Source organism: Panicum virgatum, chromosome 9N (genome assembly GCF_016808335.1).
Source record: "Panicum virgatum strain AP13 chromosome 9N, P.virgatum_v5, whole genome shotgun sequence".
NCBI classification, from domain to species: domain Eukaryota; kingdom Viridiplantae; phylum Streptophyta; class Magnoliopsida; order Poales; family Poaceae; genus Panicum; species Panicum virgatum.
Window position 1 is genome coordinate 25,474,344 of NC_053153.1, and position 24,092 is coordinate 25,498,435.

Here is a 24,092-nt window from a genome sequence, read left to right on the forward strand (position 1 = left end):
TACTAAATAATAACTTTATATTTATGACGAAGTTGTACATGTATAAGGATAAGTACATTGGACCTGTCTAATAGGCAGTCTCATTCAATTACTCACCACTTTGAGATAATTGAATAGACACTCTCTGCAATAACTTGTCATTTTTGTTGTCTTGTAGTAGCATTATATCCCTATATCCCTAAATTTGTGGAATGAAAAGAAGAAATATTATGAGTAGCATGACAAAATTACTCGTGCAATGATGAGTAAGTGGTCTCATAGTCCTTAATTTTAGCCTATTTGTTTCGCGAAGCAACCATCTTGTTCTCTCTCCTCCACATCATAAAAAATCCTACGTGGATTGGTATGAGACAACCTATGAGACGTGACGTGTACCAATGTACTTGCTCTAAGGGCGAGCGTATTTCAAATGAACTGGTAAATTAACAACCAAAACTGTCCCAAAAAATGACATAATATGATATAAGTGGCATATTTATTTGTTTCCATTCATCTTAATCATAAGTATACACAAACTAAATACAAAAGGTTATTCGGTACTCACGTTTTTGGTGAGATATTTCAAGAATGACGAAGGTATCCCCAACTAGCTCCTATCGTTGATCTTGGTCAATTATGATCATCCACAAGCCAAGGAAAAATTGAAAATTGTTTATTTAACCATGTGAAATAGATACCATGCAAAGTATTATTAACATTCAAAATAGAAAATCATGCATAGATTTTTTGCCCTACCACATGGAGTATGTGTGGTATGTCAATGCGATAACATCATCACTCATAAACAATTGATTGAGGTGAGCTTAATGGGCAACACATGTATAAATTGACCTTCAGAATAAGCCTAGATGTGTTCTTACAACACTATTTTTTCGTGCCCCTTGTTCATGTATCCTTCTCTGTATCACCATATATCTCTTTCTTTGTTCCTTTCTAAAGTTGTGTTTGGTTCCGGAGCTAACTGGGACAGAGCATCCCGTCCTGCGTTTGTTATCTGAATCAAAAGCTCACCACGACAAATTTCTTTTAAAAAGTAAACACATTCAATTCTAAAATAAATTTAAATGCATTCTCCAATCATCGGCCCTACACAACCGACCGATTCAGTTTATGTAGCGCAAGCTACTGTAGCAAACTTTGACTAATAATTAGAGGTACTAAATAAAATCACTCTACAAAACTAACTCCACAACTCCTGCGCTACTTCACGAGACGAATTTAATGAGGCATTTGACCGCACAATTAGAGAATGGTTACTGTAGCATCATTATAGCCAATCATCGATTAATTATCGTCATTAGATTCGTCACGTAAAGTTATATTCATTCGTAAAAATTTTTTTGCAAATAAACTTCATTTAATATTTTGTGCACAATTTTTTTTATAGCAGCCTCACCGCACCAGGGCACCAGCAGGCAAGTCGCAGCACCACGGCACTTCTTTTTCTCTCCCTTCCCCGTCCCGTGCACCGCCGCAACAACCCCGCCCGGCATAAAGACCTAAACCCGCCGGCGCCCGGCCTAAAACCCTAAACCCACCGCCACCTGATATATACACGCGCCCCCCAGAACCGTCCTTCTCTTTCGCTCCCACCCCGCCGCTGCCGCACCGCGCGCCATGTCGCTCGACGGCAGCTTCTCCGCGGCCGCGGCCCTCGCGCGGCTGCTGGCCCGCTGCCCCGCGCTCCGCTCCGACCCGCGCCTCGACGCGCTCGCCTCGTCCACCGCCGCCGCGCCCCCCGCCCGCGAAGACGTCGCCGCCGCGCTCGCCGAGCCGCTGCTCCACCCACGCTACACCGTCCCCGTGCTCGGTTGCTTCCTCCCTCTCGCGCCGGCTCTCGTCGACCGCGCCGTCGCGCTGCTCCGCGCCGCGGGACCGCACGCGCTCCGCGCCGATGACGCCGCACGCATGGAGGAGGACGCCGGGGAGGGGGACGTCCGCGTCGTCGAGTTCTACCTCTCGAGGGGCAGGGGTATGCGGCTTCACGAGCTCGCTTGCCTCGCGCTAGCGCGCGCTCTCGATATTGCCCCCTACTTGCTCAGGTAAAGTGACTGATGGTCCGGTCCTCGCCACTTTTCTGCTTGTTCGTCCTCACAATTTGACAGTACTAAATTTCGGAGAGTGCAATTGACCTGTTCCTTAGCTTGTAGTTCGGTGCAAAATCAGACTCGCCATCTTTTTGTATGCTCAATTGGCCACAACAACTAGCTTTCTGCTAGGCACTAAGCATTGATCATCTGTTGGTATCATGCAGAAAATACTGAAAATCGCTTGGCTTTACAATGTTTAATTTGGCTTAGCAGACTGAACCATGAAAATGTTATCACCTCCACAACCCTGTATTCGATTTGAATTGATTTCCGGTAGTCTCAATGATGTAGAAAAGCTGGCAATTCTTTTTGAATTTGAGTTTGTTCTATTTGCAAGTTCATCTCTGCCTTGTGGGATTGTTTGATCTTTCGCATTGCATAGAAACACTGTGCAGATTTGGTTCTACGGCATTGTAGTTTTGTGGTTATTGCCCAAAAACAATTTAACGACTTCATTCAGCTCTACAACACCCCACTTTGTTAATTGTTACTGTAGGCTACATCTCCCATGAAACTCCTGCTGAGACTGGTTAAAATGTTTGGAAATTATCTGTTCTGCCTTTGGCTGGAGTTGAAATGGCGGTAGAAAATGTTTGGAATTCTTTTGTGAGGAGAATTCAGGAGGTAGAGATCGGAGAGGCTTTGAAGAGAATGAAGAGAGGTAAAGCGATGGGCCCTGATGGTATTCCCATTGAGGTGTGGAGATGCCTAGGAGATAGAGCAATAGTATGGTTAACTAAGCTTTTTAATCTCATTTTTCGGTCAAACAAGATGCCGGAAGAATGGAGGAGAAGTATATTAGTACCTATCTTCAAAAACAAGGGCGATGTTCAAAGTTGTACTAAATATCGTGGGATTAAACTGATGAGCCATACGATGAAGCTTTGGGAGAGGGTTATCGAGCATCGTCTAAGAAGAGTGACAAGTGTGACCCAAAACTAATTTGGGTTCATGCCTGGAAGGTCAACCATGGAGGCGATTTTCTTAATACGACAATTGATGGAGAGATATAGGGAGCAGAAGAAGGACTTGCACATGGTCTTCATTGACCTTGAGAAGGCATATGACAAAGTACCGAGAAATGTCATGTGGTGGGCTTTGGAGAAGCACAAAGTCCCAACTAAGTACATTACCCTCATTAAGGATATGTACAAGGATGCGATGACGTTTGTCCGGACATGTGATGGCAACACCACCGATTTTTCTATTAACATAGGCCTACACCAGGGGTCAGCATTGAGCCCTTATTTATTTGCTTTAGTGATGGATGAGGTCACAAAGGATATACAAGGTGAGATCCCTTGGTGTATGCTCTTTGCTGATGATGTGGTGCTAGTTGACGAGAGTAGGGCAGGGGTTAATAGGAAGTTAGAGCTGTGGAGACGCACGTTAGAGTCGAAAGGGTTCAGACTTAGTAGGACCAAGACCGAGTACATGATGTGCGATTTCATCGCGACTAGGCATGAGGGGGGAGACGTTAGTCTAGATGGGCAAGTGGTGGTCCAGAAGGATACTTTTCGGTATTTAGGATCGGTGCTACAAAAGGATGGCGACATTGATGAAGATGTTAGGCATAGAATTTCAGCTGGCTGGTTGAAATGGCGGCAAGCTTCTGTCATCCTTTGTGACAAGAGGGTGGCACAAAAGCTAAAAGGCAAATTCTATAGGACAGCAATTCGTCCGGCGATGTTATACGGTGCTGAATGTTGGCCTACAAAAAGGCGACATGTGCAGCAACTGAGTGTAGCAGAGATGCGGATGTTGCGGTGGTTTTGCGGGCACACAAGGAGGGATAGAGTCCGGAACGAAGTTATTCGGGATAGGGTCGGGGTGGCACCAATTGAGAAGAAACTTACTCAGCACGGCTGAGATGGTTTGGACATGTCCAACGAAGGCCTCCTGAGGCGCCGGTGCGTAATGGGGTTCTTGAGCGGGGTCGATATGTAAAAAGGGGTAGAGGTAGACCTAAATTGTCGTGGGATGAGTTGGTTAAGAGAGACCTTAAGGATTGGAATATCTCTAAAGAGATAGTTTTGGATAGGAGCGCTTGGAGACTAGCTATCAATGTGCCTGAACGGCTGAACCTTGAACTTATTTCTTTCGGGTTTCATCTCTAGCCTACCCCAACTTGCTTGGGAAAAAAGGCTATGTTGTTGTTGTTGCCTTTGGCTGGAGTTGTTGCTAGGCCTGAAGGATGCATCTCATGTTAGGCTCTATGACACCATATGCATGTGGTGGTTCAACTCGCTCAAGCTTAACTTGTTTAGGCCAGTTCTCACAGCTGATGTTATAGAGATAGTTGTCCTGGTGGGCTGCGGCTACTGATTCTGCCTATTTTAATGACTCTGGTCAGCATGTGTTGAGTGGTGACCGCCCTGATCCTAACATAAACCTCCCAAGCCCGGTTTAGGCACAAAAAAGAATACATTATGTAAAGTTTCTGTATCCGACAAGAACAACCATACCATTTCAGTCTGTTGAAACGAAAGTGTATTTTGGAATTCCTTTCGGCTATGTCAACAAAGACAGTGTTCTATGGGTAGCAGTTTCCAACACAACAACTTACCGTGTTTATTACTTATTGTTTCCTTTTGGAGTTCTAAGTTACTCCCTCTGCCCCAAATTATAGGTCATTTTGGCTTTTCTAGGTACATATCTTTTGATATGCACCTAGATATACGCTATGTCTAGATACATGTAAAACTATGTATCTAGAAAAGCCAAACTATAATTTGGAATGGAGGGAGTAGTACCAAAAGTTAAACACTAGCCATCACAAAATGGCATAAGAAGAATAACCTCTAGTTTATGTACACCATAGTGTTTAAATTTTGGATTTAAAGGGTAATATTTTGTGTGGGCAAGAAATCCAAACATGACTATGACGGATTTTTGATTTAAAGGGTCGCTGTTTTCATAGATGCTGTAAATTTCTGGCAGAACTAAAATCTATTCTTATCTGAGCTACATGCTTGAAATTCACATGTGCCCACTGCCAACTATGCTAATGTACAGTAACACACATTTGGTTTGGAGCTTTATAGCATACAATTAGCTTACCAGTATCTTTTGTGGCAGATCTGTGTTAAGCTATTTCAAGTTTTCTCCACCACCATTCCAGAGGCTTCTATCTCCAAGTTTTCCATTGCAAATTTCTTCCAAGGTACAAATTATTCACATGTGCCAAACACATGGTTGCATCACTTTTCTCCACTATACGATTCACTTAATTTCTTTGCGTAACTTACTACTACTTCAGAATTCAATAGTTATTAATCCTTATCCTAAACTTGCCCACCAAGATATCTGCACACACAAAAGCAAAAAAGAACAAGGTATATTTCTTCATAAACGTATGGATTCCTGCATAAGGTCAATTGATGTCAATTGATTCTTCTATGCTCGCCCAGCAACATGCTAAGTAGTGTCGCTGTTGCTCTTTTCAGTGACTTGATCTCGAGTTAGATCACCCTCGCTACACTTTGTTTTGTTTGTGTTTTTCACCATTACTATTCACACTTGTAAATTTGTCATTTGGACGAATGAGTGGTGCAGGATGAGGTAACACATTTCTTTCATTTCCTTTTGCTTGTGGCAGGAATGTTTCCTATTTTATGTTGCATCAATCATGCACATGTGCTTCTAAGACACTATTTCATTTCAGCACAGTCAGTTTTCTGCTTTTCTTTCTAGTAAATTATGCAGTTGTTAAACAAATGCAAGTACTTAAATAATCCTTCCATGGCAGGGACTCCTGCACATTTATGTACTAGGAAGCACACTTATTCCTTCTGACCTTGGAGTTGGTTGAGTACTTATTTAATTAAGTTAGCATTCAGATTGTTTTTGCTTTTTTCTTGTGGACGCTGCTATTGCTTGATTCATTGATTGGCTGGAAGAGGGAATTGTGGAGGTGAGGAAATAGATGGAGAGTGAGAGAGACCCTGGTAGGGTTGAGTAGGTAGGTACAGGTCTGAATTAAGTTAACGGGGCATGAAACGAAATAAATTCTTACTGGTATGGATCCTGGAGCATGGAAAAATGATCTGATGATAGCTCCTGAGCTATACCACGGGTTGAAAGAAAACCCACGTTTTTTTTGCAAACCATTATTTCCCTTTTTTACCTGCTCATCATTTGATTATATTATCTTGACTTGCACTTTTGTGTGGCCATATCGAACAATCTCTGTTGAAGTATTAAATTTGTTGTTTTACATTGTGTTGATGTGATTTATATTATTATCAGGAACTACATTTGTTTCTTGATGCCACACGAGTATCATATCGGTTTCTACAACTGGAGCCCAGAGTATTTTGTGAACAATGGGACTGGTCTTGCTTTTTAGACCTTGTATATAGTACTGCTGATTATAGTTTAGTTGACAAGTCACTTGATAGTGTTGGATCGGACTTGAGATGGTGCACAATACAAATTCTTATGGTGGTTCTGAAAGCAAGTGATATGGCCATTGAAAGTGTTGGTTTGGGGGCAGATGAAGCATTTAAATGTTTCCTGAGGTTTCTTCTTACTTCCTCTTTCTTTTGCTGTTGTTTCTTTTGTATGAAGAGCACAACAATACTTTGATAATAACTTGTTATGCTTTTAGATGGAAAGAGTTTTGCATTGACACTTCCTTAGAGAAAGCCTCTTTGTACCTTCAAAACGAAGATGGGAATTCGAAAAGTACTGTGGATGGCCTTACTACTTTGGCTGATTGTTTGTCAGATTGGACAGATATTGCAACAGGCAGTGATCGTAGCACTGGGATTTATGAATGGTGTGAGCAATTCCCCTCATTTTCCCTGTTTTTCATGATTCTATCTGTATTCGTAATGTACACTTACTTGTGATTGTTTTCTCTGTTAGCCCATTTGTGCTTACTGCCACTTTAAGAAAGAGTTATGAGGTAGCTTTGATGGCAGTTAGCCAGAAGTGGCCTGTACTTCTCTATGGTCCTGTTGGTGCTGGGAAAACTGCACTCATTAATAAGCTGGCCCGGATAGGTGGAAATCGAGGTATCTTTCTATGTTTATGAAGATTTAACTAGTTACTCTGAAGGTTACCCAACTGATGGGGTTTAGGGTCACATATTTATATGCATTAAAGGATATGGCCTCATAAGAATAAGATCTGTTGCATATCATTTTGTTCTGTTTGATTGTGCGGTGAAGCACAGTAGCACACTGTTGTTTACTAGTTTCTGAACTTAAATTTGCCTCATACATGATCTTCCAGAGGAGCACGTCCAGCCAGATTTTAGTATGTACATGTACAGAAGACACTGTTTATTTGCAAGTGTTGCACTTGTGAATAGAGAAAAAAAATATATGAGTTTGTTAGATGATGACATCAGCTTCAGTAGGTCCTATAGCAGAAGAAAAAAAGGTTGGCTGGATTGTTACCTCACTGTTAGTTCATATTAAATTGTCTACATGGAAGTCTTCTGAGTTAGGTATGGTTACCTTGTTAAAGTAGTGCACTTCCGAGTAGCCCCCTCGCAATATTTGTCTTCCTGTGGGTGAAGTTTCTGCTAAATTCTGCCATTTAACAAGTTAGCCCATGGTTTGCAGCTTTTCACAAAAATTCATTTTACTGAGTTTCATCTTTCATTATCCACTGTAAGCTTATTGCTTATAGTCACAGTTTTTGGAACCACTTTCTCATCCCTGTTAATCTTCGATGCGTATTCATAGTCATCTTTGATCAGACTGTTAATCATCTAAGCATATATTTACACTATGTGCTGACCCCTAGCTTTGATGCAGTACTTTTTATTCACATGGATGAGCAAATGGATGGTAGGACCTTAATAGGAAGTTATGTTTGCACAGAGAAACCTGGTGAATTCAAATGGGCTCCTGGTTCGCTTACACAGGTCTGTATCGGAGTAGTGTTCTCCTAATCATGTCGGAGGTATTTTTTATACATATTAATGCCCTTTTTATCTTATGACGAGTAGGCCATTGTCAAAGGGTTTTGGATTGTGTTTGAAGACATAGACAAGGCACCCAGTGATGTGCAGTCAATCTTACTACCTTTACTGGAAGGTTCGAGTGCCTTTTCAGTTGGTCATGCAGAGGTATGATATGTGCCTTTTGATTTCTTACAATACATGAAGCTTTTTGTGTTTAGTTCTATTTGTATTTGGAAAATGCCTATGTAAATTTTCATGGCTGCAACTATACTTGCGGTTCTTACTAGTCATTGAATGTCTAATGCAGGCTGTGGAAGTTGCTGAGAGCTTCCGTTTATTTGCTACCATCACGACTTCAAATAGTGATGTTTCTCATGCCCTGGAAGGTCTGTTCATTTGGTCTTAATTGTATGTGATGTTGTAGTCTTTCTGTATTGCGTGCTACAAAAATACAATATTTATCTGCTTGTAACTGTGCACCAAAAAATTGCATAAGTAACAATCATGATTAGAACAGGCCATTCAAGTTTTAATTCAAGTTTTAATCCCACATAAACAGCTATATAATTTGTTATTCTTGCAATTTCCCTTGTTTTAAGGTGCAAAATAGTGGCATGTATTCATGTGCTTTATTTGTCCCTTATATCTGACAGGGAGACTCGCGTTTAGTGCGTTGTGGAGAAAAGTAATTATGGGAGAACCTAATCGGAGCGACATGGTTAATATAATTAATGGGTGCTACCCAAGCTTGGAGCCCATTTCCTCCAAGCTCGTTGGTAGGTATAAACTTGTATATTTTTTTCTGCTGTGTAGTTGTGTGATTAACCCATTGTCTGTGATGTAGATACCTTTGAAAAGGTCAACTCTCTGGGATCTCATGAGTTTGGTGGACCCAACATAGCTGGAGGTTTATCTGATGGTGTTCTGCACAGATTTTCTTTGAGGTACATAGATCATTCTTACATCATATTGCCTAGAATCTATGATAATGTATACTTAATTATCTTACATTGTAGGGATATGCTCAAATGGTGCAAAAGAATATTATGGGTTGATCTCAATTTTGAGGATCTGGGATTTGCATCCAGTTATTTCAAATTAATTTATCATGAGGTATGTTGTTTTCTATTCCTTGTAATGGAGTACCTATTGGACTTAGCCCGTTATATTGGTTACAGTATATGACATTAATAAAAAAAATGCTAGTAGCTGCTGTTTACTATTAGGCATACATATGGCTTGTTAGCATGGATGTAATTAGTTGAATGACTATCCTGTAATTTTCTTAGGATCTGTTTGGATGTCGATATTTAAGGCCTTGGCATTGAATTGGATTGAATACCAATCAGACTAGCTTTGGATTTAGATGAAATTGATTGATGGAACAACTAGAAGGCAAATATCGATTAACCGCATACCATGAAATTGGAATCGACCCATCTTGATCTTCTCTCAATCGCTCTCCATGCGCAATAACCCTCCAGGAAGCTGTTGCCGGCTTGTCTTCCCCCTTGTGGAGCTCCGGGCCAACGGGATCCCATTGGTCTAGTCTTCTTCCCTCTTGCAGAGTTCCGAGCCAAGGGGATTGCAGCGGAGGGAGGGGTGCAGAGGAGGGCCGTGACAACGCTGCATTCGGTTGGACGAGGTCGGTGGGTGACGCGGAGGAGGTCGGGGGGTGGGGGGGGGGGGGGGGAGGGGGCGTCGGGGATGGCGCTGCCGAGGGGGAAGACGGGGCGGCGCAGGTGTGTCGCGGCCTAGGCGGAGAGGGAAGACGAATGGCGATGAATATGGAGGTGGATGGGTCCGATTTTTTTTTTGGGGGGGGGGGGGGGAGGTAAGGCAGTACGCTGAATACCGCTTGGTATTGGAGACCGTTTCCAATACCAATATCTAAAACATCCAAACAACTGAGGCCATGTTTAGTTATAAAAAATTTTCAAGATTCTCTGTCACATCGAATTTTTGGACACATGCATGGAGCATTAAATGCAGTTGAAAAAAATAACCAATTGCACAGTTTAGCTGTAAATGATGAGATGAATTTTTTGAGCCTAATTAATCCATAATTGGACATTAATTGCCAAATAACAATGAAAGTGCTACAGTTCCAAAACCCAAAAATTTTTGCGAACTAAACAGGGCCTGATATTAGGGGATGTTACAGATATTGTTAGTTAACCTATTAGCGGCCCTATTTCAGAAGTAGCCATTTTTCTCTTTGTAGTTTCTGTGTAATAGCTGCTCATAGCCTCTACGAGAGGGAGAGTATGCTGCAGCCGTTGACCCTACGGATCTAATCTACTAAGCCATCTCGATGCCCCTCTCTTCTTACTCCCCTTCTACCTCCAACACTCTCCTTCATCAATGCCGTTCTACCACAAGTCATTGCTTTCCAGCTCCGTTCCGGACTTTACACATTGGAAAGCACTCCATATGATATCAAAGTATCTCGTCATAATATGTTATGATATGATCGTGCTCTAAAAGGATGCATACAAATAACACATCTATGATGCGAATAGTTGAAAGCTTGCTTCCACGAAATTGGTGTTATTCCGCTTTTAAAATAGAGCACTTAGGGAAGTAAGCCATTGTTATAGCTCTTCATTTTCAAGGCTGGGTTATGGAGTACTTTGTACACATCATGAAGACCACTTTTATTGTTGGAACTAAATTTGAATATAAGGAACTGTTTTAATAATTTTGCATATGAATAGTCGGATTTGAAGTACGCATTGCTGTCACTGCCATTCAAAATCTTCCTGTAAATGTTAAAACCTATATTAATAAACTGTGTTCTGAAACATGGGAGAATCTACGTGAGTTCTCTTACTATTGTCTTTGTGGAGCAATGGTTTGTGAGAAGCTTCATGATGCTATTATGATTTTAGCAAACAAACATGTAATAACACAGTTTTCCTGGCATCTCATGCACCTTTCTTTCTTTTTCTTTCCTTTTCCTTTTAATCCAGGCTGTTGATATTTTTGCTGGCTTCTTGTCATCTCCGGAGAAAAGGTTCTATGTAGCAGGAGAAATTGCTAGAATATTAGGTGTTCCTTACCAAGGAGAAACTGTGCAACGCACTGACAAGCCCATTATCCAGGCATGTTTTCAAACATTTGTTCTTCAAAAGATGTCTTATTCAATTCATATGGTCAATGACTTCTAATTTACAGGCTCAGCATACTGAATTGCAAGTTGGTAGAGTTACATTGCAGTGCAGCGACAAACCAGTAAATAATCATGATTTACTTAATACATACATCTTTCTTAGGCTTTCATTTGTTTGGTAACTCTTGGTTTCGAATGTGTAGGCATTGATCCAGAAAGGGGCTTTTGCTGATATTCGGCGTGCATTAGAAGTTCTTGAGAGGGTTGCATGTTCAGTAAAGTTCAATGAGCCTGTCCTTCTTGTTGGTGAAACTGGTACTGGGAAGACTACTATTGTTCAGAATCTTGCTGCCTGGCTTAAACGACCCCTGACTGTGGTGGTATGGTTGATCATTAACATAATCTTCTATTCGAACAGTTACATACTTGCCTTGTAAAATTGATTCTTATCAGTTGGCACTAGAAATAGATCGTTCTTCAGATGCAAGTGCCACAGTTTTATACGTTTGTCATAATCAGAGTGGCAATCACTGAAAGTCCAGGATATGCAGTGACAAATATGCAAATCATTTTTGTATTCATCTCACAATTTTTACCATTTATATTTATATTGAGCTGATAGTTTTCTTTATATTTCAGAACTTGAGCCAACAAAGTGATATTTCTGATCTCCTTGGGGGATTCAAGCCGACAGATTCTCGGTCAATATGCTTTCCTCTTTACATAGAGTTCAAGGATCTATTTTGTCGAAGTTTTCCTGCAAAGGTGCTGCTATTGCTTGTTCTACACCAAAATCTTCCTTGGCCTATATTACCATTTATCTGGAAGTAACTTCTTGGGTTGGCCTATATGCTCTAATGTTGATAAAAAGTTGGCATGCTTAAATTTAAAATGCTACTCCCTCCATTTTTATTGTACAATATTTAGGACAGTCAAATTAGTTCATAAAAGGAACTAATTAGCTTGTCCTAAATGTCATATATTTAAAAGCAGGGGGAATACTAATTTAGCTTATAGTAAGTCTGTATCCCTCCATACCTGCTGTCTGGAAAGGGCTTGAGAATGAAGTGTAATAAAAATTGGATTTCGGTGTTAGATGAACTCATTTATCTGATTAGTCTAATCTTAGCTACAAAAATTAATACAGAAAAAAATCCCTTCTCTCTTGATATTTATTGACCAAATCATTCACTTATTCAGGATAATGAAGCTATTCTACGCCATTGTGATGTGTGTGTAATGGAAAAGAATTGGAAAAAACTATTGCACACTTTGACAAAATGTGTTGAGAAGGCCCAGAAGCTAATTGAAGGGATTTCTAAGCCTTCGAGTGGTTCAAAGAGAAAAAGGGCTTTGCCAGCTCAGGTTGTTTCTGATTGGGACACCTTTTCTTCCAGGTTGAATGTGGCTTGCCGACAAATCGGTTCAACTGGCATGTCATTTCAGTTTATGGAGGGTGCTTTTGTTTCAGCTTTAAGGAATGGCCATTGGATTTTGCTAGATGAGGTCAACCTTGCACCTCCAGAGACACTTCAAAGAATTGGTGCTGTACTGGATGGAGAGAAGGGGACACTTTGCCTGGCTGAAAGAGGTGATATTGATTATGTTGAGCGTCATCCTTGCTTCCGGATATTTGCCTGCATGAATCCAGCAACTGACGCTGGAAAAAGAGACCTACCATACACTTTTAGGAGCCGCTTTGCAGAGTACTTTGTTGATGATCTTATGGATGATGATGATCTACGTCTTTTTATCAATAAATATCTGGATGGCTTGAATGCTGCGAATGGAATCACAGATGGTATTGTTCGTTTTTATAAAGCGGTAAAAAAGGAATCTGAGGAGAGACTGCAGGATGGAGCTAATCAGAAGCCTCAATTCAGTCTGAGATCTCTCTCTCGTGCGCTAGGTTACATAAAAAGTGCAGAGAAAAGATTTGGTTTCAGGAAAGCCCTTTATGATGCCTTCTGCATGTTCTTTCTTACAATGTTGGATGCCCCTAGTGCAAAAATCGTTAAGAAATTACTACTTTCACTTCTGTTAGATGGGAAAATGCCACCTAGCATTTCTTTTGCTGACTACTTCATTGAAAAGCCAGTGCAGATAGCTACTTGTGAATCGGATGAATTTTTGCGGAGCTATGTTTTAACTAACAGTGTCACTGAGCACATAATCAACCTTGCCCGAGCTGTTTATATTAAAAGGTATCCTGTTCTTCTACAAGGGCCAACATCAAGTGGCAAAACTAGCCTTGTGAGGTATCTTGCTGCAAAAACTGGCCATGAATTTGTCCGAATCAACAACCATGAGCATACGGATCTTCAAGAATATCTGGGTACTTATGTCACTGACAGTCAAGGGAAGCTTCAGTTCCAAGAGGGTGCTTTGGTGAAGGCTGTGCGTGAGGGGCACTGGATTGTGTTGGATGAGCTAAATCTTGCACCATCTGATGTCCTGGAAGCTTTAAATCGGCTGTTAGATGACAACAGGGAGCTCTTTGTGCCAGAGCTGCAAGAGACAATACCTGCGCATCCTAATTTTATGCTTTTCGCTACACAAAATCCACCTATGCTCTATGGAGGGCGTAAAATGCTGTCTCGTGCATTCCGCAATCGTTTCATCGAAGTGCATGTTGATGATATACCAGAAGACGAGCTAGTCACAATCTTGGAGCAGCGGTGTAGAATTGCTCCCAGTTATGCCAAAAAAATGGTTGAAGTTATGAAGGATTTGCAATCACAGAGACAAAATAGTAGAGTGTTTGCTGGCAAACATGGTTTCATTACGCCTAGAGATCTATTTCGCTGGGCCAATCGGTACAGAACATTTGAAGGGAAGTCATACGAAGATCTTGCAAAAGATGGTTATTTACTTCTGGCAGAGAGGTTAAGGAATGACAATGAGAAAACTGTTGTTCAAGAAGCTTTGGAGCGTCACTTACGTGTAAAACTCAACATAGCTGATCTATATAACTCGGTAATGTTCACCATTCTGTGATATCTCCCTAGTAATTTAATGGTTATGTTTTGTGCCTATGCAGGATGAAAATTTATCAGTCAAAAATGAACATTCTTGATCATAATTTTATTGAACGGAAGGATATGCTCCCTCTGTCCTCAAATATATGTTGTTCAGTGATGTGTGTAGTCAAACTTTACAAGCTTATATTACTAATGATATGCATAAGTTTTGTCACATGAAAATGATATCAGTAGATTTGTCATGTAAAATTCTTCCAGATGATTATATCTAGCTTAGAAAAGGCAATGGTCAAAGATGCAATTGGCACATGTCCTAAATGAGTAAAATAGAATGGTTGTAGTAAATTGGAAGGTAGTTACTTACTTCTGTAGTTTTTTAAATTATGGCTTCTATTCAGCTCTGCAGTTTGACAATTTTGTACTGTTTTCCTGTGCAATACCCTGACTGTATGATTTTATTTTCTTGAACGCACCTGAGTCATTTTATCCATGATCAGTATTGTCCATGATGAGATGATAACCTTAGGGTTGAGGTTCTTGTGTGTCACGACACATTTGGAATCCTGATACTATAATAATGCCACATCATTTGAACTATGGCTTTTGTGGCATTAATTAATGGAAATTGGTGAAAAATTTGCTCAGAAAGGGAAAATGTAACTTAAGTGCTGGATTCTTTGTCTTTGCAGGAAGTCACCCGTGAAGATAACTTATCTCTTGATGCTATCAGACTGAGAGTACAAGAACGCTTTGGAAAGTGAGTTCCTGTACACTTTTGGATACAATGTGCTTGTCCGGTTCTGATACAAATATATTTCTAAAATTTATTGCAGTATCACTTGGACAAAAAGTATGTGGAGGCTATACTTCCTTATTGAGCGTTGCTACAGAATGTGTGAACCTGTCCTCCTTGTTGGTGAGACTGGTGGTGGGAAAACAACTGTTTGCCAGGTCCTAAGTGCAGTTCTTGGATCGAGGTTACACATATTGAACTGCCATCAGTATACTGAAACATCAGACTTCATTGGGGTTCGTTGCTGTCTCTAAATTTTGTCTGTGTATTCTGTTTTGATAGTTTACTTTCTGCTGTTTAAAGATGTGGCACTAATATGCTGTTACCTACAGGGATTTTGTCCTATACGTGATAGGTCAAGAATAGCACTTGAGTTCAAAGATCTTGTTGCAAAAATCAAACAGATGAAATTATTTGTTTACGTCGCAGGGGATATGGTATGTTCTCTGGTTTTGGCTTGGGGCATAGCTTATGTATAGATATCTCAAAGTGGCCTTGCTAATTATTCTATGATTTACAGCCACTTGAAACTGACATATCTGGAGCTGATAGTGTCATGAGTCATCTGAATGAAATACTGAACAGATATAAAAAGGAAAAAGATCTGTTCCCGGAGGTGTCAGCTCAAGATCTTGACACTATTGAGCAAATTAAGTTGGATCTGATGCATCTTAGAAAGAGGTGGCAGGCAATTTTTGTTTGGCAGGATGGGCCTCTTGTTCAAGCAATGAAGAATGGCGACCTTTTCCTTATTGATGAAATTTCTTTAGCTGATGACAGTGTGCTTGAACGCCTGAACAGTGTTCTAGAACCTGAAAGAAAATTGGTACGCTCTTTTTTCATTAGCCACTTATGTTTGAATACCGAGTACAGGAACATCAGTAACACCAGTATTGTATCTTGTCCAGAAAAGACCTAGACTTAATCTAACCTGTCTGTTTATTTTTTGAGGGGAAATAGTCGGGTAAACCCTTACTGTGGTGGTTCCCTGTTCGGCTATATTTGGATCTTGTTGCCGAGTGCTGCTATATTGTTTCCTTGTACTTTCCTGCTCTAAACCGGCTCATATAGATTACCCTCAAATGGGGGCGCATTACATAGATGTCAGAATTGCCATAGTTTAGTTATGTTCTCCCTGCTCAAGCCTTTAAACCTCGTTTGGTATTAGCATTAAATTCTACATCTTGCAGATTGGCGTCTCGTTGACAAACCCTTTGTCCTTCTTAATGTCATGCATGTTGTTGTATAGAAGTACACCTCATTTTCCTTTTATTATTATTAAGAGTTTATTAAGATTAAGACAAAGATACCCCAGACTGCATCAGTCAGAATAAATGCATAGTGAATTATAATAAGGGTACATTTATTTATGTGAAAATGTTGGAAGGCACATCCATAGGGAATTTGGGGCGAGATCCTTAACCTGCTGTTCTGCTTATATTACTGCAGTTTAGATGGTTGAGACCAGAACCTCGTGCAGGAAAAGCTCCCTTCTATATGAAAACGTTCAAATAATGCTTTACTATTTATTAACACGAGAATAATAAGGTCACACAAACAGGAGCAGAACTGCAATTTTTGGGGCGTGATTGATCCAACTACAGGTGGTGGTACAACTGTGGTTGGTGCCAAATAGGCAAATAGAGAAAATTGGGACTTTACCTACTTTTGGGTGTTAGATGTATATGTATATCTTGTATTTTCCCCATTGTATAAGGGGTTTTGTGCATATTTCCTAATACCTGTACATGTATATATTCGGGCCTAGAGCCCTCATGATGAATACAAGTGCTATTCATAACATTGGGGACATACTTTATACTTCAATTTAGACATAAATTGTGTGCGTGCGTCGTGCGCAGCTGATAGAATTGGTCTTAGATGCATGACTTATAAGGGGTGTTTGGTCCAGTTTGCCATTGCTGTGACAAACTGTGTGCATGCGCAGCTGATAGAATTGGGCTTAGATGCATGACTTTTCTAAAGTGCATTTATCTAAATATTAGTTAGATAAATGCGCTTTAGAAAAGTAAAAGCATGCAGAAATGCATCCTTGTTTTGTACATAGTTACAACTTCCAATATGCAAAGGAATATTGCTTGCAAATATGACCTGTTGATGGTAAATGCTTAACTTGTCAGATTTTAGTTGCGTCCTTCCGAATTAGTGTACATTTTTTTCATCCCATTATGCTTACACTTAATCTGATGCAATTCATGTTTATTCAGAAGATTTTGTTGAATAGTTTCATTTTGATTTTTTTAAACTTCAGTTTATTAAATGCATGTCTTCTATTGCCGTAGTCACTGGCCGAGAAAGGTGGTTCAGAGCTAGAGAAGATTTCAGCACATCCAAACTTCTTCATCCTTGCAACAATGAACCCAGGTGGTGACTATGGAAAGAAAGAGCTATCTCCTGCTTTGAGAAATCGATTCACCGAGTTGTGGGTTCCTGCTGTTACTGATGTTGATGAACTTAAGAACATTACTTTAGCGAAGTTCACCAAAGCTGAGCTATCTTGCTTTGGAGATTGCATTGTTAACTTCTGGAAGTGGTTCAACCAATTGGACATGGGAAGAACACTCACTATACGGGACCTGCTGTCCTGGATTTCATTTATAAATGTGACCGAGCAAAATCTTGGGCCGCAACAAGCGTTGATACATGGCCTGTTTCTTATTTTACTTGATGGGCTTTCATTAGGTGTGAATGTTTCTAAATCTGAGGCTGCTGACATGAGAAGTACTTGCTTGTCTTTCCTCCTGGAAGAGCTACAGAAGGTTGAGGGGAAGGCTGTAGACTCGTACCTAAATGATCTAAACAATTATGGCTGGGGTGACAATATGAGAAGAGCAGATACAGATCATGATTATTTGGAAGGTCATTTCGGCATTTCACCATTTTATATTCCTAATGGTCAGTTTGCTTGTAAGCAACAAGGCTTTGAAATTATGGCGCCCACCACCAGTAAGAATGTTTTCCGAGTTTTACGTGGTATGCAATTACCTAAACCTCTTCTTCTGGAAGGTAGCCCTGGAGTTGGAAAGACAAGCTTAATTGTTGCACTAGCTGGACTTTCAGGTCATGATGTTGTGCGGATAAATCTATCTGAGCAGACAGACATGATGGATCTTTTAGGTTCAGACCTGCCAGCTGAAGGGGGGAATGGAATGGAATTTTCCTGGTCTGATGGTATTCTTCTTCAGGCTTTAAAGAATGGAAGCTGGGTTCTGTTGGATGAGCTCAATCTCGCCCCACAATCCGTCCTAGAGGGTCTCAATGCCATTTTAGACCACCGTGCTGAGGTTTTTATACCTGAGCTTGGTCGAACCTATAAGTGCCCACCGTCCTTTCGTATCTTTGCATGCCAGAATCCTTCATCGCAAGGTGGCGGCAGGAAAGGCCTTCCCAAGTCCTTTCTGAACCGGTTTACCAAAGTTTATGTTGATGAGTTATCGGAGGAAGATTATTTGTTCATTTGTAAATCACGATACCTTCCATTAATATCTGAAAGTTTCCTCCGAAATCTTATTCGCTTTAATAACAGACTGCACATGGATACGATGGTACATAGGTCGTATGGCCAACAAGGTTCTCCTTGGGAATTCAATCTTCGTGATATTATCAGGTCATGTGAGATAGTAGCAGGTTGTCCAGATACTTTGAAGGATGACTGCTTTCTAAATACTGTTTATCTGCAACGAATGCGAACAGTAGATGATCGCCACAAAGTTGTTGAGCTTTTTGAAGAGATCTTTGAGAAAAAGCCAAGCATTCACCAATCAAAAATGCTATATGTCAATCCACATTGCTTGACTGTTGGCAATGCCTCAATTAGAAGAAATAACTTCCAATCATATAAAATGCAAAATAATCAACTTAACATATTTCCTGGTATCCTTAATAGCCTTGAAGCTGCAATGCACTGCATCCATCAAGGCTGGTTGTGCATTCTTATTGGACAAAATTCATCTGGGAAAACATCATTAATCCGCTTGCTGGCTCAGTTGTCTGGAAATACGTTAAATGAGTTGAATCTGTCTTCTGCAACTGATGTGTCAGAATTGCTTGGATGCTTTGAGCAGTATAACTTCTTTAGGCACTACAAAGCAGTTTTATCACAGGTTGAGCATTATATTGATGTATATTTCAGCTTGAGTATGGATTTAAACTGGAAGAATCTTGTTGTGGAAAGGAAGGATTTGTTTGCAAAATGGTTTGAATTTGTGGCTGAAAAAAGGTACTCTTCAGTTCGTACATCAACATTTATTGAAATGAGGGGGAATGCGTCTTTACCATCATTAAGTTTGGTTGCTGAAATTGTCGAGCAGATGAAATGTGATCTGGAAATGTTCGACTTGCCTATATCATTGACTAAGGACGTTCTGTGTAAAACACTGAAATCCATCTACAACTTGCAACAGAATGGAACTGCACACCAACCAGTTAAATTTGAATGGGTTGCCGGAGATTTGATCAGGGCCATTGAATCTGGTGAATGGATTGTTTTGGACAATGCAAATTTCTGTAATCCTACTGTATGCTCTCTGCTTCTCACATAATTTGCCTTCAGGCCTGCTTTTTTCTTTTGCTAATTTTACTATCTTATTTGTATCTTATTTGTTCTTTTAGGTACTTGATAGGATAAACTCTTTGGTTGAGCAAGAAAGGTCCATTGTGGTTAATGAATGTGGTCTTGTTGATGGTAATCCTGTTGTTATCAAGGCCCACCCTAAGTTCCGAATGTTTTTGACAGTCAATGCAAACTATGGTGAAGTTTCAAGAGCCATGCGAAACAGAGGAGTTGAGATCTTTCTGATGGACCAAAGTTGGGATTCGAAGGGATGCAGCAGTGCGCCTGGGAATAGTGAAAAGAAGGATGTGATAAGGTTTTTAATTTCTTCTGGAATACCAAGAATGGAACTGATATCATCAATGTGTAAAGCACATATGTATGCAAAAGCTGAAGGTTTACGTGTTGGTATAAATATTACCCTTCTTGAGATCACACGATGGGTACAATTGTTTCAACAACTTATTATTAAAGGAAATCAGTTCCTTTGGAGCCTGCATTTGAGTTGGGAACACACGTATCTGCCATCTTTGGGTGAAGTTAATGGATCTAAAATTGTTGAGGAGGGAAAACTTATGTTTTTGACTGAATTTGATGGATCTGAAATTGTGGATGAGAGAAAATTCAAGTTTTTGACAGATTTTGATGGTTATTCTACAAGTTTGAATTCTGGATTTTCATTGATGTTGCCTGGTGGTTGGCCTACTGAGCAAAAACTAAGGGACTTCATCTGGTATTCGAAAGAAACTTGTGTCAAGAGAAATTGTATGTATTTACAGTCCTTGAGTGCTCACTACGCTGCATATCAGATCAGCAATTTTAAAGAGGTCCCTGTTAGTAACATGCACCCATCTATTATTCCTACTACAAGGTTACGGGAATTGCAGTTCCCTGCAGTTTCTTGTCAGAGTGTCAAAACTCATGTAACTGGGGCATTTGATTCAGATTTAGCTGATCAGATGCTTTTCTTTGCTGCAAACTGGGTAATGGAGCAATCAACTGAAAATGATCATGAACTGTATGCCAAATGGTTTGAATGGTATCATCACCTGGTCCAGCCTTATTGCAACTTCTTTGAGCACTATGCCTACATTCTCAAGCAAGAAAGTGAGCATCCTATTTGGCATAGCATCCTAGAATGTTACAGGGTAATAGTTGGGTATCACAAGAGTAATACTGTCACTCAACCTATTCCATTGCTTTCGAAGAAGTTGCTAGATATGGCGGGTTGTGAAGCTCTTAAAGATTACCAGGACCGGCTTTGCAATTCTTTTAATGGGTTGAGGTTGCTGCGCCTTACGTTGCAGCAATGGCAATTTGAGACAAAATTTCCTGATCTTGCTGGGCTAAAATCTACTTTTTTACCAGCATTGGAGTCCCTCAGATGCTTAGAGGGCGAGTTACTTAAGATGATTGTGAAATCTCAGGAGGTGCTGCACATATACTCTCGCATTCTTGATTATCACAGGTCGATATGGAAGATGATGATTTCATCTCAGTTTGAGGGGCTACCAGTAGTTTGGAATCTTTTAAGGAAAGAAATACTGAAGTTGCAAGTAAAGTTCCCTGTAGAGGTCAGCGTCTTTTTGGTAAGTTATCATCCTTTTCTTTCATTTTTGATACTACCGAGCGATTGCAAAATGACATCATACTCGTACAGCTTGAAAGTATGAATCTCAAGAATCTCCATGATTTCAACTTTCAATATGGAAAACCAACTTTGTGGATCAATGGTGGCCATCCTCTTGTGCCATCATCTAGCATGGTATTTGACAAAATTCAATCAATTGTGGCCTTCTCTGCAGCTGTGTGGCCAAAGAAGAATCTTTTGAATATACACCTCGATGGTATTTTTTTTAGCATGCATTTTGATTGCTCCTTAATAAATATCTATGCCTGAGATACATAATCTAAGGCTATGTTGTTGTTGTTGTTGTTGAGATACATAATCTAGAATGTATTGCCATCTGTTGCTTGCAGATAAACAGCAGTTGACTGATGCAATGCTGTCAGCCAATCAGGATCTTAGAGTCCTTGCAATGGAAGGTGCTCATATCTATGCGATTTCTTTCTTGCAACTGTACCAGATATTGTGTAAACGATGCCAATTGATATTTCTATTCCAAGGATGCCTAATTTTTCTTTTGGGAGGGGGTTATATTTGTTACATCGGAACACATTTTCATGTTTGGTGTCCTTTCTAAATACTCCCTCGGTCCCAAAATACAAGTCATTCTAGAAATTCTAGGACTGATTAATAAGAAGGTAAAATGACCATGTTTGCCCCTATTTATTACCCATATTTGGCAGTAAATTGAATTTATATGCACATGTACTTTCTAAATAGGGTAAAATGGCTTGTTTTGAATCATAGAATGACTTGTTTTTTGAATCATAGAATGACTTGTTTTTTGGGACGGAGGGAGTATCTTTGACCTAATCTGTTTGATGGTAATTATTTTTCAGGAATATTTTAAAAATAACTCCCAACTTTTCTTTCTGATTTTGTTTTTTTCTGTCAAGGTCTCTCTATGGCTATTGTTGCAACTAAAACTGAGGAAGATGTGTCAACTATTGTTGACCGATTGGATGACGTTCACCAGGTTTTCTTGGACCTGTGTATTTTTTATGACAATTTCTCCTATCATCTTAACAGTTTTATTGTTTTTTTTCTTCATGTAGAGGCTTCGTAGGAAGGTTGAATTTGAGAGGAGCAAGTTATCTTCCGAAACTTCAGTATCTGAAGTAAAATCCTGTTGCTCAGTGTCCTCTGACATTCTATGTACTATTTATGGTTTCACTGCCTGGTTAGAGAGTCTTCCTTTGCTCAACTTGAAGAGCATAAACTTGGATGCTCTATTACTTAAACGGTTATCCAAGTGTGCACAAAAAGATCCTTCTGAAGCTCACAAGGTCTGTCTCTTATTATTATCTTGGTTTCTGAATCTTGTTTTATTCATTTGTTGTCCATATTTTTCTACAAGGCCTGACTATTTTGAGTATTAAACTATAACATACAAGTGGCATACATTGTTTAATGTGTTCGTTTTTTTATAAGGTCTACCTTTTCTTGCACCTGAGTTAAGGAGCCATGAAAACTAGGTGGGAATCTGTTCAAAAAAAAAACTAGGTGGGAAATGTGTCCAGTGTTATTAACCCTGGGAAATTTAGAAGATGAACAACCATTAGGCTTGTGATTTATATAAGCAGAGCAAATGTTGGCCTAAACTTGATATTCTGAATAAGCAGGATATTCATCATGTTAGTATCTCAGGAAGAATCGGATAAGTGATTATTTCTATTGTGGGTGATATTAAATGCATGGTTGTTATTTTGAAACAATCACAAAAAATTAGACACTACTATCTTTTGGATTGATTGAATTTTTCTATCACAATACAGATCATTGCGAATTCTGAGTACCTGCTGAATTATGCTAAGAATTTCTCACTGGGGTCATCTTCAAGATCTCCGCTGGAGTATACTCAACATCAGATGATTTGGTGGATTCATGATGCCTGGGCTACTGTTGATAATGGTAGAAAAGTGACCTTTATATTTTTGTGAGAGCTCATCTCATTTTGTATTGTAGCTTACAACTTGAAACTTGATGTTATGCAGTGCATATAGAAATTGCCAATTCTATTCTTGAAATGTGGTACAACTACCACTCATCTTTGTGGACTTATTGCTCAGGAAGCCCAAAGGTCTCTTGCGCTAAGTCATAAACTGCAGATTTGTATTTGTATTATGACAACCATGATTCTTTTCTTATATGATTTGTGTCATTTTCAGAGTCTCTCCGTCACACAAGATGAAACCTGTGACCTGGCACACTTGACAAAAATAGATGCCATTGGTACTATTATGTATGCCTGTTGAAACTTTTTGCTCCTCCCCTACCCCCTTCTCTTTTTTGTTGAATACACATGATTGGAAGCATCCTTTTTAAGTTTGTTTCAATGGCTCTCAAATAGAGCGTTTGCTCTGCTTCGTGTTTATGAGCATCTCCTCGAATGTTAACCTGATGTTGGGTGAGGCAATAACACAAACTTCTACCTGTCTCTACAGACAAAAGGATTTACGTGTGGTGGATTACCGCAAGAATTGTTTAATGCTTAGAATTTTATCTGGAAACCTCTGGGAAGGTGTCTCATGTGTGGGAAACATTGTTGCTAGTCTCCACTCTGTTGCTGATTCTCTCTTCAAGCAGGTAATAGTCAATTTAGCATTATTTTTGCATTGTAGCACCCTCTTGAATTGTCTATTCTTGTAAACTTCGCAGATTATATTTGTCCACAAGAATCATTTCAAGGAGGAGGATTTCCACCACTTAGAGGCCGTCCTCTTCCACCGAACAAAAAATTATATAGAGGTTTGTCCATCATCCTTCTACTGTGATTACTTTTAGCTATTCTCGTAATATATTAAGCACGCTTTGGAGTAGTTCTTGTGTTGGAAAATCTCTGTATGAATTGCTGGTGTTTTCTTTAAAACCTGGTCATCAAGCCTATCACAACCCTCCCCCTTTCAGAATAGGAGCCCCTCCTTTATCTGGGCTTTTGACCTGCTATGCTGAAACAACAGTAGGCTTTGGTATTATTGTATCCTTTGGAGTAATCGGGT

At 39.9% G+C, this 24,092-nt stretch overlaps 1 protein-coding gene across 2 annotated transcripts in view; it reads left to right on the top strand.

Annotated features, from left to right (window-relative positions):
- The first annotated feature begins 1,617 nt into the window (after positions 1 to 1,617).
- LOC120689646 (midasin-like) overlaps positions 1,618 to 24,092 on the top strand; it is a 40,286-nt gene continuing 17,811 nt past the window's right edge. For both annotated transcript variants that reach the window (XM_039972005.1, XM_039972006.1), the window contains exons 1-31: positions 1,618 to 2,042; positions 5,169 to 5,253; positions 6,339 to 6,610; positions 6,700 to 6,870; positions 6,960 to 7,108; positions 7,859 to 7,968; positions 8,053 to 8,172; positions 8,315 to 8,393; positions 8,661 to 8,783; positions 8,852 to 8,951; positions 9,024 to 9,120; positions 10,980 to 11,111; positions 11,185 to 11,241; positions 11,323 to 11,499; positions 11,759 to 11,884; positions 12,320 to 14,095; positions 14,790 to 14,857; positions 14,934 to 15,129; positions 15,226 to 15,330; positions 15,414 to 15,719; positions 17,197 to 19,431; positions 19,526 to 21,055; positions 21,127 to 21,313; positions 21,447 to 21,512; positions 21,990 to 22,069; positions 22,149 to 22,379; positions 22,869 to 23,004; positions 23,088 to 23,173; positions 23,262 to 23,335; positions 23,538 to 23,679; positions 23,752 to 23,841. In XM_039972005.1, the coding sequence (XP_039827939.1) occupies positions 1,618 to 2,042; positions 5,169 to 5,253; positions 6,339 to 6,610; positions 6,700 to 6,870; positions 6,960 to 7,108; positions 7,859 to 7,968; positions 8,053 to 8,172; positions 8,315 to 8,393; positions 8,661 to 8,783; positions 8,852 to 8,951; positions 9,024 to 9,120; positions 10,980 to 11,111; positions 11,185 to 11,241; positions 11,323 to 11,499; positions 11,759 to 11,884; positions 12,320 to 14,095; positions 14,790 to 14,857; positions 14,934 to 15,129; positions 15,226 to 15,330; positions 15,414 to 15,719; positions 17,197 to 19,431; positions 19,526 to 21,055; positions 21,127 to 21,313; positions 21,447 to 21,512; positions 21,990 to 22,069; positions 22,149 to 22,379; positions 22,869 to 23,004; positions 23,088 to 23,173; positions 23,262 to 23,335; positions 23,538 to 23,679; positions 23,752 to 23,841 (9,531 nt within the window). The remainder of the gene's footprint in view (positions 2,043 to 5,168; positions 5,254 to 6,338; positions 6,611 to 6,699; positions 6,871 to 6,959; positions 7,109 to 7,858; positions 7,969 to 8,052; positions 8,173 to 8,314; positions 8,394 to 8,660; positions 8,784 to 8,851; positions 8,952 to 9,023; positions 9,121 to 10,979; positions 11,112 to 11,184; positions 11,242 to 11,322; positions 11,500 to 11,758; positions 11,885 to 12,319; positions 14,096 to 14,789; positions 14,858 to 14,933; positions 15,130 to 15,225; positions 15,331 to 15,413; positions 15,720 to 17,196; positions 19,432 to 19,525; positions 21,056 to 21,126; positions 21,314 to 21,446; positions 21,513 to 21,989; positions 22,070 to 22,148; positions 22,380 to 22,868; positions 23,005 to 23,087; positions 23,174 to 23,261; positions 23,336 to 23,537; positions 23,680 to 23,751; positions 23,842 to 24,092) is intronic.